This window comes from Mustela lutreola, chromosome 3 (assembly GCF_030435805.1).
Source record: "Mustela lutreola isolate mMusLut2 chromosome 3, mMusLut2.pri, whole genome shotgun sequence".
Lineage (NCBI taxonomy): Eukaryota > Metazoa > Chordata > Mammalia > Carnivora > Mustelidae > Mustela > Mustela lutreola.
The window spans coordinates 189961765-189979578 of NC_081292.1; the positions used below are offsets into that span (position 1 = coordinate 189961765).

The 17814-nt window shown below is 39.0% G+C and overlaps 1 protein-coding gene across 1 annotated transcript in view; it reads right to left on the bottom strand.

Moving 5' to 3' along the window:
* Nucleotides 1-2926: 2926 nt before the first annotated feature.
* Nucleotides 2927-17814, bottom strand: part of CPS1 (carbamoyl-phosphate synthase 1) — a 125380-nt gene continuing 110492 nt past the window's right edge. The window contains exons 34-38 of the mRNA XM_059168149.1: nucleotides 15633-15731; nucleotides 6832-6891; nucleotides 6232-6344; nucleotides 4754-4883; nucleotides 2927-4020 (exon numbers count right to left, since the gene is read on the bottom strand). Of these exons, the coding sequence (XP_059024132.1) occupies nucleotides 3922-4020; nucleotides 4754-4883; nucleotides 6232-6344; nucleotides 6832-6891; nucleotides 15633-15731 (501 nt within the window). The 3' untranslated portion in view covers nucleotides 2927-3921. The remainder of the gene's footprint in view (nucleotides 4021-4753; nucleotides 4884-6231; nucleotides 6345-6831; nucleotides 6892-15632; nucleotides 15732-17814) is intronic.

The following is a 17814-nucleotide window of genomic DNA, read 5'->3' on the forward strand; positions in this document are numbered from 1 at the left end:
TGCCCGCAGGGGGCCGCACCAGCAGTCACGTGGTAATGCTGGTGTGTAATTACGGAGCACTTAACTGCATTCAGCCATGGTTTGTTTCTCTGATAATTTCCACTTTCATTGTTCAAGGGGCTGTGGACACTCGTGGAAGCTGAGGTTCGAGTACCTGCAGCTGTTGAGATAAATGAATGTTGTAGCTGTTTCTGAAAGTTTCTAGTAGGAACGCTGCTTGAGAGGGAAGTGTGACGGAAGTACAGTTAAAACATTCTACTTACTTTTCCAAAGCCATAAAATCCTAAATCTATAAATGGATCATTCTTTATTCCTCTTCCTCATTTCACAAGCTGGCTGAGCTCCTTTCTCTCCCCTCCCAGTAGCGCTGGTCCTCCTTGCGTGCTATTAAATTCTCAGTATGGAAAAGCTACTTCGATTTCGTATTTAGCGCTACAGACATAGCCCCTCTGCTGTCTGTCTGCACTTGTGATATATAACAGATTCAGACATTTATAAAACGTGTTAACCTGTTTATACGAAAGAATAAAAATGTTCCAAAATCTGGCCGGATCTGAACACAAATCTGCTTCCATTTCCTTGCATTGCCCTCTGCCAACCAAAGCTCATTGTTTATTTGTGTTCAAACTATTAAGTTTGAAACATTAAAAACAAAGATAACAAAAACAAAAATTAATGTAATTTCATATGAGCACAAGGAAGAGTATATATATCTTATCTTCCATTTTCCAAAAGACCCTGTATTTCACCAACAAAAATATGGGCTTTATTTAGGAACAATACTGCTTGAGTCATTACTATTATTCTTGCTTGACGAAACTAGGAGCTGGTTCTTTGAAAGAATTAATAAAATTGATAAACCCCTGGCCCGACTTATCAAAAAGAAAAGAGAAAGGACCCAAATAAATAAAATCATGAATGAAAGAGGAGAGATCACAACTAACACCAAAGAAATACAAACTATTATAAGAACATACTATGAGCAACTCTACGCCAATAAATTTGACAATCTGGAAGAAATGGATGCATTCCTAGAAACATATAAACTACCACAACTGAACCAGGAAGAAATAGAAAGCCTGAACAGACCCATAACCAGTAAGGAGATTGAAACAGTCATTACTATTATTCTTCTCATTTGACTGCATTTTACAAATAGTCTGTTCAAATTAATATAGAAATTAAGAACCTTTATTAAGCAATACAAATCTTAACTATTGCTTTGAATGTCTGGTAGTTTCAGCAAGCAATACTGTCTCAAACTATGAGTTACATTTCTAAATTGGTCACTAGTAGCCTGATTACTTCTGTTTGAAGTGTACTTTTTCTCTTCCTGTGTGTTGTGTGTTTAGATAGAGACGGATGAAGATGATGGGTGGATGGATGGATGGATAGATTAGAAATAGAGGACAGATACATACATAATACACAAATGTTAAAGTAATAATTGGGGGGGGGGGCCTGGTTGGCTCAGTCAGTAAAGCTTACAACTCTTGACCTCAGGGTCGTGAGTTCAACCCCTATGCTGGATGTCAAGCTTACTTTAAAAAAAAAAAAAAGTAATTGAGAAAAAGTAAATAGGGTAAAATATTACCGATAGATAAATCTGGGTAAAGAGAATATAATTTTTATTTTTGCAATTTTTTAAGTCCAAAATTATTTACAAACAAATTTTTTAAAATTTACATGTGGCTTAAACATATAGCACCAAGATTCTGTCCTCAACTTTTATCCCTTGCCCTCTCTTGCCACACATACCCTGAGCTTGTCATACATATTACTTGTAATTTCCTTCAATGGATGCCCTATTTTGTCTCCCCGGGGAACTATAACGTGCTGTTCCAGACAACAAATGAGGCCATCTCCCCAGAAAAGCCTTTCTCTGATCTCTGCAGGCGAATTAAGTCTTTCTTCTTTGTGAGAAATTTATTTTTTTTTTTACATGTTTGTCTTCCTTATAAGACATTAAAAAAAAAAAAAAAAAAGACTGCATTTTGTGTGACCTTAGTCATGTTACTTAACTTTTGTCTGCCTCTGTTTATTTAAAATATGGAGAGGACAGCACCTACTCATAGGGGTAAATCAGGTAAAGTGTTTAGAGAGGCCTGAGGTATAATAGGTGTTCCATGATGTTAGTTGTTATGGTGTCGTGATGGTGGTAAGTGGTAGAGCATTGGGAAAGTACTAGAATGATAGGAGGGATCATGGTATATCCTACACCAACCATTACAGAAACTCATTAAATATTTTCAGGTATATGAACAAATGGATGCTCAGGGAGTACATTATTATAATATCAAAGGGAAGAAGTAGTGAAGATTTCAACCATGGTGGTAACAAGGAGCAGAGGAGGAGCAAATGAATTTGCAAAGCGTTCATGGAAATTTACATCAAGGGGTAATCCCTTGACTATGGGGTGAGAGGCCAGGGATACAAACTATTCCACCATCATTATCTTGGGACCTCCACAAAGCCCCATTTTAGGTGGTATTTCTGGGATATGCTTATCCCTGGGATATTAGCACTATCGCCACCAGGCGATAGGCATCAGCTTCTGCTGGGTCAAGTACTTCTCTGCATTATGCAAAGCATTTGTTTAAAAGTTTCTTATATCTATGTGACAATCTTTAGTCAGTTGTATACATTTGAAAAGATTGAGATCAAAGACAATATATAACCACATAACAACATAATAATTTTTTTAATGAGACTTGGTGAGGGAACAAAAAAAAATGTAACAGCCTAGGTGTTGTTATTTTTAATATTAATTTGCTCACTCATATCCTCTATGGCTTTTAAAGAAAAAGAAAAAGTCACATAATCCTGGCTCAAAACTGCGTTTCATCAGAGTAGTCAAGTGATTTTGTGAAATTAAGTCAATGTTAAAAAAATAAAATAAAATAAAATAAATGCAAGAATACAAATGTACAGCCTCTTAATAGCATTTTATTTAAAAGTTTACAATTAGAGCACACGTAGTAACACAAAAAGTGTAAAAGTGACACAGGCTGCCCTGTAGAAAGCACTTTTCTTGTAGGCAGAAGGAATGGAAACCTTGTGCTTAAAATGTGTGGCGTTCATAGCATAGTACGGGGCTCAGTAGATCAACAGAATCCATAATCTGAAGGCAGTGAACATAACTTCCAACTTATGCCAAAACCAGTGGGGGGAGGTGGGAAAAGATGACATCAACCTGAAGATTTCACTTGGCTCAGGTTAAATCCAAAGGAAAACAAGAACAGAAAACCACCTCAGCGGCAGCTACTCTCTGCAGACACACTCCAAAACACAAAACTACAAGCCAGTGTCCTTTAAAAAAATTCATACTTTAAAGACCTCTGTCACTTCTCAAGTTCAGTACTGTGGAAAGGAATAGGGAGATTCCTGGGTGAGCCAGATAATTGAGAATAAGTATCAAAAAGATGCCTTACACAAAATCATGATGAAGAGGTTCATAAATTAAATCCATATTTCATTTTAACAAATTTTTATAGTATTCTGCCTTGTTAAAATGTCCTGAGTATGGCAGATGCTGTTTAAAACCAATGACAATAGTGTCTTGAAAATACGTATAGTAATAGTTCAGAAGATAGAGAAGCGATGTTTTCTACCTTGATCATCATTAATCAGCACCATAAAATGTTAGCTGCAAATAAGCACAGAGGTAAGTTTGCCAAAAATAAGGCATTAGAAAATAGATGAATTCTCATGCAGAACAAGTTATTTAGGAAGGAGTTTAAGAAAGGTTTGTAAAAAGGGACGGACGACAATTTGTGAAAGAAAGGCATGTTAAGGCATAGCCAAGTAAACTGAAATAGTTTGGTGTCAGTATTTGTCTCCGTGGAAGACGGTTGGGGAATCAGTTCCTTTAGATCCGGTGTGGCTTGGCTTGGTTTCAGCTGGAGCCCGGCGTTGATTTCTCTATGCCATTTTGCCAGCACTGTACTGCCTGTAGTGGAAAAGACTCTTGGAGTCCACTTTGCGGGATTTCTGCACAGCCTCAGCAAAAAGTTTGGTCACCTGAAAACAGAAGGGTAGGAATCTTAGTGTCCCACATAACATGAAAGTGAGATTTAATGAAGCAGGAGCAAAAGGTCAGTTTCTGCTCCCAATTTCGAAAGGGACATGGGATGAAAGACACAAAAATTTTTATTTAATTAGGACTGTCTCCTATATTTCAGACCTTAGCATGAGTAAGCTAATCCCTGCCCCTCAATTCCTCCCAGGGATTAAAACGGACTGGGGTGGGGGATACAATGTGTCGAAAGTCACTGAGTCTTGAAGTACAGTTCTTCTCTGCGATAAATTTGGTGGGTCATGTCCAAGTGGAACTAAACATGTGATCATTTTCTGTGAATTGGACAAGTGCTTGCACTGTATTTGGATCCTCAATTATCATTAACCTGTTGCTCTTTTATGATGGCTTTCATTTAGAAACAATGGAATAAAAGTTTGTCTCTTTATTCCATGCCACACCACGCTTTTTATTTAAAAGATAATTGCATGGCTAATGAGTAGGAATGGCTCTCTGTGGCTTTTGATTATCTCAATGGCTTGATCACCAACTGTCTGTGAGGCCATGACCTACCATAATAGCACCATTATTTCAGATTCTATTTAAAAATTCTTCTCCATCCTGAATGTTACAAGAAGGGGAGAAGAGGGGAGGGAGGTGCATATGTTGATGAATACTCTTAAGGGAGACATAAAAATAAAAGCCTGCACATAGCTGTATCTGAGGAAGAGAACATACCTGGAAATTGGTGAGAAGAGCAATCCCACTGTCAACAGCTGTCCTCCGAATCACATAATTATCATGGACAAACTTAGTGTTGTTATTGGGGAGGTTAATCACCAGGTCGATGCTGCCATCTCTAATCAATCTGGAAGAATAATCAAAATAAACAAAAGTTGGTAGGTGGCAATGTATATTTTATAATTAGTTTTTAAAATACTAACGTAATTATTCCCTTGTGCGTTCAAGTCAAAGTCATACGGAGTTGACTGCCATCTGCCCTCCTCTGTTCCTAAAGAGATGTTCAAATTACATTAATTTTTTTATTGTGTTCTTGAAAGAATTCTGATGGAAATCTAACTAAGTAAATGGAAAGGTTTTTTTCTTTCCCAATTGCTATCTATCCATAGAAGAACTGGTAATTGGATAGGTATTTACTTATTTTACAAGGAGGTTTTTCTCCAGTATTGAAGTCCATTCCACGCCCATACTCCCAATTCTCAGACTTTTACCTCACTGCCTGCTTCCCAGTGCCTCTCAGCTAATGGTATGCCAACACAGATACGTCAACAACACTTGCTTTTGAATTAAATCTCTTCACATTCTGTTGCTGGGCTGCTATACACACTAGGGGACATTTAAATGTCAAACAGCATGAAGGAATGCTAATTGTTGTTTTACAAAGTTCTAACCAATTGCCTATAGCATCTTTGGAAATCTACTAAGGTGTGGACAATTGGCCCTTCTTTTATTAATTTGATAATGATTTATAGGTTGCCTTCTTGAGAGCCCAAACAAATGGTGGCCATTTAACAGATTGTAATATCCTGGAATAACTGAGAATTTTCTCTTATGTACCTATGCCACATACCTCTCTAAGTGTTGATGTAATGGAATTCCTGAAGACTCACATTGTGCACTAACATAATATGTCTTACCAAGTCTAATGATGACATAGCCTGAGGCATAATAACCAGCCTGATTAGAGAAGAGTAAATTAGGTAATTCAATGGTTGGTGTTATCCTAGCATTCACCACAGTCTCCTGCATATAGCAAGTGCTCAATAAATTGAAGTACAGTTGACTAATTGATTCACACACAGACCTCAGTGAAATGCAGCTGGTCAATCTTATATTTGATATACACACCTACATACAATCTAAGGTTAATCTAAAATAAAAAGTGCTGTATTACATTCTCCATGTCTGACTCTCATCACTGAGATCTTGCTGTCCACTCAGGAAAGCATCCTTACTAGAAAATATTTTGAAAGATGCTATGTATCAATATATAGACATGTGGCATTATATGTTATAGTAACAGCAAAGTTCACGAGAATGAAACTTTACAATAATCCACAGATTTATTCATCTGAAACGGCTAAGAGGACTTTTAAAAGACTTGCAATAGGGTAAGGTGAAGTATTCACATCGTACTAGTTCCCCCAAATTAATCTTCTCTCTGTAGGAAGATAGAACTCTGCCCCAGTTCTTACTTTCTGATGGAAGAGAGGCTGGGGTTCTGTCCTTCCTGAGACGGCCATGCCACTGGGGTGGCAGGGACATTGTTGGCATTGAGCCAGTCTGACGTGGCTTCCGTGGCAAAGAGCTGCATTTAAAATGGAAAAGTCAGTTACTGAATCACAGGGAAGGCTTTCATGGAACAAAGAAACCTAGTGGGATACACTTGTCACTTAAATCATAAAGTAGAAGAAAGTGGTATTTGTGGCAAAGAAGTTTTGCCTATAACTGCAACAGCTGGAAACTATGACTTCATACGGAAACAAGAAAAGGAAAAAGAAAAGATATATAGGAAATGCATTGGACCTTTGTCCCAATCCTGCGTAAACTAAACTTTCTAAGTGTTTAGCTGCCAACTCCCATGGAGTTTATGGTACCTTTGTTATAACTTAAAACTAGTCTTTCTAATAATTTTATTCTATGGAAGTTTTGAAACTGTCACGTTAGTTAAATCTTTCAAGTTGAAAGGATATATTTTGAGCTATTTCATTCCTTAAGATTCATTAATGTTCTCTTTTGTGAATGGATTTCAGGGCTTACAGAAAACGACTTGAAAAAAAATTGATATCACGTACCTTGAAGCCTTCATTGTGTAATTGTTCAGCCACACCAAGGAATCTGGGACGGAATGATTGCTGAAATAAAAAGAATTTAACAAAATTCACTTTTTGGATATTCCGCTCTTTATTTAGTCATGTGCAATACGTTATTCTCTCATGCCATTACAGAGGCAATGCCATATGTTGCCAGGTGCTTTAGATTCAAAGGTGACAAGTTCGATCCTCTCATTCTCCTAGAGGGAGTACCGAGTTCTTACTGATTTCTCCCTATAGGTAAAATTACATCCACATAGTCTTGCTCTCTACAGTCTGACTTTTCACCTTGCCCTCAAATTCTTCCACTCCCTACTTAATCCACTTTGTCTGCAGATTAAGATACACCTTGGTCCTACATGGATCCTTCTCCAGGTCAGGGAGAATTTAAACACACCTGGGTTAGGAGTCCAACACCAGGTCAGCCTTGTTGATGGTTCTGCCTGCTCAACCGGTTCTACCCACTGAATTCTAAATTGGTCCTGTTCTTAGTTGACTGGGACCTGTCCTAACAGCTTGTGCATACCTCCCTTCAGTAAGTCAACCATTTTGGACTCAAGTTTGCATTAACTTTAAAGAATGAAAGAATGGGCTCTAGAGTCACTAAGTTGCCTTTGAGATCCTGGTTTTACCATTCATTTTTAGTGTGTCCTTAGAAAAATTAATGTCTTTGAGTCTCTGTTTCTTCCTTTTTAAAATGGCAGTGAGCATGGTAGTGTATCTTTTCTTGGGACTCTACAATAAACTGTATGACCTTGAGAAACTTACTTAACCCCTCTGTGATGTACTTTCCTCATCTGTTACATGGGAATAGCAACAGTATCTGTGTCAAAGGGTCATTGTGAGTATTCAATGAGTTAGTTTATAAGTAAGCACTTCTTAAAAGTGTCAGTATAGGAACTTAGTCCATTAATAGTTTTTGTACAAAGTTACTTGTCCATTAATAGTTCTCATTAAGTATTCATTGTTATTATTAAGACATTTGTTTTTTCAGCCTCCCAGAGACTAGATTCCCGCCCCTGGACACTAGTTTCCAAGCCTGACTTCCTCTACTGGCTGTCATATTTCAAAAATAGCCAACTTTTTGCTCACATATATTTTACTTCCAGACAAGCTTTCCTCAGGTTCCATCTCCCAATTCAGATATGTTCTTAGAGCCCATTGTTGTGAACTTCCTAGAGCCTCAGCTGGCCCCATCTGGTGGCTAGGTCCCACTTTCCCTGGACTCCTGTACAGTGTCAGCAGGGTTCTTCCATTCTGAACTTACCCCTTCCTGTGACCACAAACCAGTATTTGCAAGACAGTGATCAGGGTGAGAGAAAAAAAAAAAAAAAGCCAAGTGGCCTACCCAAAAGTCAATCCCTTACCTTGACCTCATTAACTGGAATGTTTGGGTAACTAAGTTAAACAGCACACGGTTAAAAACGTATCTATTCTGCCTTTGGCTAAACATGTTAACTGTTTTCTCTTGTAAAAAGTTTACAAACAGATGAAATAATTTGGTTCTTCAGTACATGTTTTATAATCTATTTAGAAACCATGCTGGTAACAGCTAAAAAATAAAACAAAACAAAACAAACAAACAAACAAAAATACAAGGAGATGATCTTATTTCAGAGCCTCAAAGAAACTAAGAATTGTGATAATAAAACATATCAAGATCCTTGCACAATTTTGATAATGTTCAGCCCATAAAACCTCCTAATATTTACTTGCAGAGGCTTTCTGAGAACAGATCTAAATCCTAGGAAAAGACTCCAAAGACTATGTTCAAATATAAAATTCTTTTGGATTCAGGCTCTCTCAATCCCAGAACTGCAGTTTTATGAGAGGAAACTATTGGCAAATAGAAAAGATAAATGTGACTGGATGAATCTCAGCTAAGGCGGGCTCAGGGGTTATTCACGGACGGTCTTCTAGAACACAAATTGTAACCATGCCCAGGATAGTAGCTTTCCATTCCTGCTTAGGACCAAACAGGAAGAAATGGGCCTTAGCTGCAAGAAGCTCATGCCTAGACGTAAAGAAAAGAAAATATAGAAGTATAAAATCAGAGTAACTCAGTGACCTTAGAGTAATTTAATGAGGCATATGGCAGCCTCCTTAAGAGTAGGTTAGACAGAAGAATAGGACAATGACTCTTTAAGCCTGATTCTACTTGGAAAGCAGAGGCTGAATTAGATGGCATTTTAGGTTTCTTCACATTTCAAGGTTCCTTGAAATATAGTAAATATACATGAAATATTCTAAATGAACTTCTGAATCTCCCTGATTTAGAACACTACATTGTGACCTTCTGCTAAACACAGGACAGACTTAATTAAGTAAGCACCGGAGCACATTAGAAGATGCAACATAAAATTGTCCAACAAGTTATTAACTGATACACTAATCGTGTATTGAACAAACTATTCTCAATTTCTTAAATTTTTTCCCTAGCAAAATGTCACTAATAATATATAGCCATGTGATAACATAACATTGAAACCATTTTCTTAAATACAGTTTCAGGGGCACCTGGGTGGTAAAGTTGATTAAACGTCCAACTCTTGGTTTCAGCTTAGGTCGTGATTCTCAGGGTTGTGGCACTGAGCCCTGTGTGTGCTCTCTGCTCAGCTCGGAGTCTGACTGAGATTCTCTCCCTCCCTCGGCCCCTCCCCACCAAATGCTCTCTCTCTAAAATAAATAAATAAATCTTTAAAAATATATCATTTCAGGGCGCCTGGGTGGCTCAGTGGGTTAAAGCCTCTGCCTTCGGCTCAGGTCGTGATCCCAGGGTCCTGGGATCGAGTCCCGCATCGGGCTCTCTGCTCAGCAGGGAGTCTGCTTCCTCCTCCTCTCTCTCTGCCTGCCTCTCTGCCTACTTGTGATCTCTGTCTGTCAAATAAATAAATAAAATATTTTTTAAAAATAAAAAATATATCATTTCACAAGTACAGCAATTCTCAAAATGTTGTTCCCTAGGAAATCAGTATCACCTGAAAATCTGTTTAAAATACAAAAGTTAAAGGGCACCTGGTGGCTCAGTCAGTTATGCATCTATCTGCCTTCAACTTAGGTCATGACCCCAGGGTTCTGGGATCTAGCCCTGCATCAGTTTCCTTGCTCAACAAGGAGCCTGCTTCTCCTCTCCCACCTGCTCCTGCTTTCTCTCGCTATCTGTCACTCTCTCTCAAATAAATAAATAAAATCTTTTTAAAAAACAAAACAAAACAAAGTAGAAACGTTTGGGTCCCACCTTAGATCTGTGGAATCAAGAACTCTGAGAGTGGATCCCAATAATCTGCATTTTAACAAACCCTCCCGGTGATGCACACTTAAGTTTAGGAGGAGGAGGGAAGAAGAAATAGGAGAACCATCCTTCGCTCATTTTGTAATGTGAGGTGAAGATCCATTAACCTTGGCCAAAGTCACAATGAAAAATGTTGAGGAAGGAGTACCAGAATGTAATTTTTTTCTTTGCTATTTTAAAGTAAAATAAGTCAGCAAGTCCTCTAAGACCTGCAGACACCAGTCAGAACCTCATTATGGAGCTGTTTCAATGCTGTCCCCCAAGTGGAAAAGATAAATATCCAACATGACAGTATTGGCAGTTCCCAGCCGGGGAACCACTCTGCCTTCTAGTCTGGGGTGTTGGCTTTCATAGCCACATTATAAACTTCTATCAAACATGTATTGAACACTTGTGACACATAAAACAGCCTCTCCACAAAAAGAAATTACAGCTGTCAGCTTGCATCTGAGTAGCCCCAGATTTAATAGCTGATTGAAAATACCTGGGTAAGAAACCATTTGTTCCTAAAGGTGAAAAGTACAAGCTGATTTATTTCCTGGAAAATGTTTATAAGAAAGAAAGTCCTTTAAAAATGAAAAAAAAATAAAAAACCACCATATTTCCTCCAATTATCATTTTCACATTATTCCAACTTCTGGCCGCGGAACAGAAAGCCCAGTTAATGTTGTGTGGTACTTGTGGATTCTACGGGGACATCTGCATCAACAACTCTATGGTTGTTCCTAATGATTCTGTATTGAAGATAAAAGGTTATTCATGTCACTCGGCGTTGTCTTTTTCAAATAAAACGCTTGCTTTGTGTTTCGGAGCAGGGCTGAAGCCGCAGATGTCAGGATGGCGCACGCCGCCCCACAAACATCGCTGAATAGCCCAATCAGAGGCGAAAAGACAGTGAGTGCTCTTGATCTACTCTAGAGTAAATCATTCATTGTTAAAGGGTGTTCCAGAAAACTTCAAAACAAGGCAGATTGCCTACTCATAGCGACTAAAAATAAATCCTGATGAGATGAAAGGAGGCTGGAAATCTTGCGGGAAAATAAAGGAGGGTTTTGTTGCCATATAAACCTACCTTATGCCTTTTTTATGTTAGGATCTGGGCCTATGGAAAGCCTCTTGTTAGCGACCCAGTGCATGTAATAGTTGACAAGAATCCTTTGACAAAATCTAAATCTTGACTTTTTTCCCCCTAAGTTCTAGTTACACACAATTGATGTTATGAATATTTCAAATGCCCCAGGTGATTTGTCCCACAGGATCTAACTTCGGGAGGGCAGAAACGGAAGGTCTGTGTGTGTAAAGGAGTAGGGTAGGAAAGAGAAGAGAAAGAGGAGGTTAGGAGACTGAAGTGCAACAAATTAGCATGCACATGCCCCCCCACACACACACACAAACTCTATTTACTAGATGTTGAGAAGTGGCTGATACTTGCTAGTAATACATTACTATTTAAAACGTGTTAAACTACCAAAAATAAGGAAAAAAAAATGTTTCCTGGCTCAGAGTTATTTTTACCTCTCCTCCGTAATTTCTCTTTTCCCCCAATTTTTTTTCTTGCAACCTATTGTGAAAATGAATGAGTTAAGGTATCTTCAATTAAATGCTTGTGTTTGTCACAGGAAAGTGGGTCAAGTTGGGGACATCAGAGAAAAGGCCTTTCCCTCAAATAAATGGGACAGGTCCTGACGATCTTCCTCACTTCTCCATAGAGAAGAATTAAGCAAGTTAACTGCAGCGGTGTTGGCTACAAGCATTCATCTGTGCACGAAGCCTACACGGCATCAGGCTGAATTAATGATTATCTTAAGAAATCAAAATTCAGTGGTGGATTTCTTTCTTAGAACTTCACTCAAGGGACGCCTGGGTGGCTCAGTTGGTTGGACAACTGCCTTCGGCTCAGGTCATGATCCCGGAGTCCTGGGATCGAGTCCCTCATCGGGCTCCCAGCTCCATGGGGAGTCTGCTTCTCCCTCTGACATTCTCCTCGCTCATTCTCTCTCTGTCTCTCTCTCAAATAAAAAAAAAAAAAAAAAAAAAGGAACTTCACTCAAGAACTCAACTAACCGTGTTCCTTTGTATTTACTGGTTCTAATGCCCATTAGCATATTAGCATAGGGCCCCTAATGTCCATATATTGTATTATATTAGCAGTACTTTTTTAGGTCCTTCTCGCTTCTGACTTTATATATTTGAACGAGTGCATTATTCTGACCATGCAGAATCATGTCAAATAAAATGATTTTTTTAGAAGTGCAATGCATACTGAAAATATGGAACCTGAATTACTTTGTCCACTGTCCCTAGGAAGTCTGAGTATACAAGGCCTCGGTTGGGTTTGGTCCCGTGCTATCTAAGAAGATACCCAGTGAGTTTTCTAGCTATTAATGCTCCAGTTAGTATATTCTGTCATGTTGTTCAGCTAAATTTATGACGCATTTTTATTTTTATTTTTTTAAAGATTTTATTTATTTATTTGACAGAGAGAAATCACAAGTAGATGGAGAGGCAGGCAGAGAGAGAGAGAGGGAAGCAGGCTCTCCGCTGAGCAGAGAGCCCGATGCGGGACTCGATCCCAGGACTCTGAGATCATGACCTGAGCCGAAGGCAGTGGCTTAACCCACTGAGCCACCCAGGCGCCCTATGACGCATTTTTAAAAGTCACTCTTAGTGACAATCCACCAGATGGTAACAGAGAGCGTGTCCTTGAACTGCCGGGAGGGGCAGCTCTTCCTGGCCACCCACGCTGACTAGGTCAGAAAGTGACTCTCGTCCATCTCCTGCTAATCAATTCTACCATAGCTACTAATACTTTATTAAATATAATTTTATATTAAGCATTTCTTTATTTTTTAAAAGACTTTATTTACTTACTTGCCAAAAAGAGAGGGAGCACAAGCAGGGGGAGCGGCAGGCAGAGGCAGAGGAAGCAGCAGACTCCCTGCTGAGCAGGGACCCTGATGTGGGGCTGGATCCCAGGATCCTGGGATCATGACCTGAGCCGAAGGCAGATGCTCAACCAACGGAGCCCCCCAACACCAGCATCCCTTAAACATTTCTTTAAATATACTTTTTAAACTTTATAATTAAAATAGACACATATCTAAAGCCCTAACATTGTGCACTTACACACAAGTATAAAGTTGTAAGAAGTCATGTAGCTGCTGCCATACTGATCTCTTTAAAAAAGAACATGCTGAAAGATAAACTTCAGTGGGCAGAACCTCATTCCTTTAAGACACCTCTTTTTACCCTACAAAACCCTCTTTTTTTTTCTCCAACCATAAAGCAAAAAATTCTGTTCACTGATGCCAAAATCACACAAATACCTCATAGGGATCGAATTAATTTTTGCTTAATATTTCCCGCAGCACTAGAACCAAACAAGGCACAATTTTATACCTCACTGCCTTCTTAAACTGGTATTTTAAAATGTTAGCACTATTATGATTAGTTGTGAAGACGGGGACTAAGGGCACAGTCTCCTCTGAATGCCCCCAGGTCTCACATTAAACTTTAAGCCATAACTGGAAGTTGGGCCAATACTCTCATACTTGTGACTTAATAATACTTAATACTCATTTATAACATGATGAGTCTCTCATATGGTGTGATGCGTCTCCAAACTGCCATTAAGCTTCACAATTGCAAGTCATCTTGTTAGCCTCTGCTCTAACTGTTCTCCATCTCCCTTTCGGCACCTTGATGAAGCAAAATTCCAAGTTGCTCTTTGCAGAAACTTCTCTAAAGCCACTAACGCATCCAGTCTCCAGAGGCTAATTTGCTGATATGAAGACACCCTAATGAGGTGGTATCTATAATCATCACCCACGGGCTTGAGAATACCTGGTACTGTTCTAATTATATTTTTATTGATTTTTATGTAACCATGCAGGGTTTGAGCTTATTAAAAGTACGGCAGGGGTGATATTTAAGACCAGCTATTGTTTTTATAGGACCCAAGAATTTATCCAAAATATAAGTGTAAGACCAGGTGGAAAGTATTTAGTATTTTTTAGGAAATTTATAAACAGAGCAGACAAATGATTTCCATTTAATGTGCAATAATAAAAAATTAATAAGCAAAGCAATAATAATTAATACAGCAACTGCTTAAGAAAGCAATAATAAAGCAATAATCCCCTTTCGCACTGTATAAAGATATTCTCTTATAATTATTTCACTTAGCTTTGACTTAGAAGACTTACCAAATAATGATACTCAAGAACCTCCCCAGGATACTGTGGACTCTGCTAACTTTCTTAAGCCCATTAAGCTCCTTCCCTTCAAGAACTTTCTGTCAGTTGAGGAGTGAGAAAATCCCTCCAGTAATGCCCAAATCTTCTTCGGGTTTGGATCTTTGACATTTACAAATGGTCCTCAACGTGAAAAAGTTCAACTTTGCAATAGTGAAAGCTATACACATTCAGTACCAACCATACTTCGAATTTTGAATTTTTGTCTTTTCCCAGGCTGGTGATACGCAGTCGGATACTCTGTAGTGATGTGGGCAGCTGCGGTACCCAGTCAGGCCACACAAGCATGAGGGCGAACAACCCACACACTTAAAACCATTCTGCTTTTCACTCTCAGTACAGTATTCAATAAACTACATGAGATATGTAACGCTTTCTTATAAATCGGCCTCGTGTTGGAAGATTTTGCCACACTGTTGGCTGACATAAAGGGTTCTGAGCACACTTAAGGGAGGCTACACTAAGCCATGATGCCCGGTAGGGTAGGTATATTAAATGCATTTTGACTTCTGATATTTTCAACTTATGCTAAGCTTACTGAGGCATCACCCCACCAGAAGATGTGGAAGATCTCTGTATTTCCAAGTTGAAATGTGAATGAAGGCAGGTAAGGAAGAAAAGAACAAAGGTGACGAAGGGATTACAGAGCTTCCACGGGGGGGTGGGGGGTGGGGGGTGGGGGGGGTGTTGCGTTTGAGACATCAGATAGAGGTATTCAAGAGATGGCTGGAAATATGGGATAATGGAGGATGAAGATTTAAAGGTGACGGTTATGGATAGGACAGTGGATTCCACAGACACAAACTGGCAAAGGGGAAAGTCAAGAGAGAGACAGAGACAGAGAGAAAGACGAAGTGAGACTCACCTTTATGGAAAGCGTATGTTCAAGAGCTAAGGAGGAAGAACTAAGAGCAGAGCACATAGGAAAGATGTAACCAAGAAACAGGAGAGATTCCTCTTTAAGGCATCCTAAATCCTTTTCAGAACAAATACCCTTTTCACTAGAGACCTTCCTTCTTTTCGTTTTATTTATTCACTTATTTGTATTGATTGCTACAATGGAAAAAAGCAAAACCCAGGGAACGTATAGAGAACAAACATCCATTTTTTATATTAGTTGCTGTTTTCTTTAGTGGAGCTTAAAACAAATCTCCCCTCTTTTATACCACAATTCAGGTCCTTTCTCAGCCACTTCTAGCATGTGCCCAGGGGCATGCACACAACCACACGCCACTTACCTGGATTCCAATCAGGATGCCCTTCTGGGGTATCTTAAACCCTGTGGAAAGCATTGCCTTTAGGAAAGCTGTGTGAATACCTTCACCAAAGCAAGCCACCTGTTTAGAATAAATTAAAATGTAAAATAAGAAGAAGCAAACACTAGTCAACAGCTCTTACTGATAAACAAATACAAATCAAAGCACTTTACTCCTAGACCCCTTTGCTAGCTTTTATTGAGTTGCCCAAAGACCATGCAGTCTGAATCCTGGGATTAACAAAGCTGGCCAGGGCAGATGTATCTTGTGTTTTTAATTAAGCATAATGAATGAATAAGCAATTCTTTCCCTATTCAACAACACTCCATGGAGCAACATAACTGGATTCTACTGTGAGTTATTTGGATACAAATCACAGCTTCTGGTCTGTAATGTGGTAAGTTACCAAATGTTAATATGACTTAATGTTTAAATAACAGTATATGTCACGTACACGATGCCATGGTGCGTGAATTCATGGGTCAGTAGCACACATGCATAACTGCTGATTAATTGGTTGGGAATCATTTGGTACAGCTTATGAGAAAGCTTTTTGAGAAATTCAATAAATCCATGAAAATCTCAATTTAAAATCACTTTCATAAAATGAACCAAAATGCCCTGTTTAGTTCTGAATACCACAGCCTTACGTCAATAAATAAATAAATAAATAAAGACCATTCCAAACTAACATGTAATGTTTGGGATACACAGAAGTTTCAGCGAGGGTGATTGTGCTATTAGATAACTACAAGTCAAATGGTCCCCATAACCATAGAACAAGTGGCATATTTGAGCATGATGGGAATAGATTCTGCCATGCATATCATCATTTGGCACAGGTACAGAACCACCATTATAGTGGTGGTAAATAACACTGATGGCTAAATTCATTCTTTAAGCAAATGACTCCCTTATTGTGAAAAGGATGTTCTCATGACTATGACCTTCAACCAATCACGAGTACACGCTACTTTTCAGCAAACTCTTTCTTTGGTCCATTAATGGTCAACTAGCCTCAGTAACATCAACCTCAGTTAATGAAACCCAAATTCTACTGACAGGACCAGGCAATCCCATCATAAAAGCAGACAGAACAACACACAAGAGGTTTCAGCAGTTTTCTACAAAAACAAAACAAAACAAAACAAAAACCAAAAACACAGAACACAGTCAGATATTCAAGTAAGCTCAGGTCTAACATAGCCACCTTGCCACTAAAAAAAATAAAACAGCCCTTACCTAGATCAAGAAGTAAAGATTTAGTCAGTCCCACAACAAGCCATCTGAACACTGAAAATGTCTCTTCGAAGCATAACTGAGATTTCACCTAAGCTAGAATTATTCTTCTGATCTCAGTTATAAAATAGCCCTTGTAACATCCCACTCAGTGACACCTGGAAGTATGACTCTAAAAATAGAAGAATTAACTCTCTACTTCTGAAATAGAGCACAACAAAGGTGAGCTGAGCTTCTAATTCTTTTGTATTTTCATATTTCAACAACTCCAATAATGTATGTCTGGAGGCAGAATGGACGGACATAGGCAGTGAAAATAAGTTTGCCGTACTAGAGAAAACAGCACAAAGGAAAGCCGATCTCTCCCGGATCTGAACCCTGGATCTGCTGAAAACAGCCCTGCTACCGAGTGACCCTGGGATCCGTGTGAGCCTGAAGAGCATCTCCTTAAACAGCAGAGAACCGTAATGCAGGCCCCTCGGTTTAAAGATAGGCTTTCTCACCTGGTAAATTAAAAGCAGCAGCAAAGGAGCTAAGAGAAGGCAATCGCCAGTGCAAATACAAACAAGATAGCCATTTATTCCTCACTCCCTGCCTCCCTGTCTCGCTTCACCTCTCAGCACAGATGTTGCTTGTAACCAGGCAACCACATAAGACATCACATATTTATTGTAATTAAATATTTTCCCCTTTCAGGTGTTCCTTAATAGCAAGAGGAAACTATAATGCCTCACAGTCTGATGTTGCCACTCTGATGGGCACTGATGAGAATCTGAAGGTTGTATCTAGTAAGTCTGTCAAGGGCTGGGTGATTCATAAAATGTCCTGACACTGACATGTAGGGAACTTTCTAGAATCTGACAGTTCTTCACAAGAAACACGGTTCACATTCTTAAGAAACCTTCGGCTGACAAGAGTCCCAACA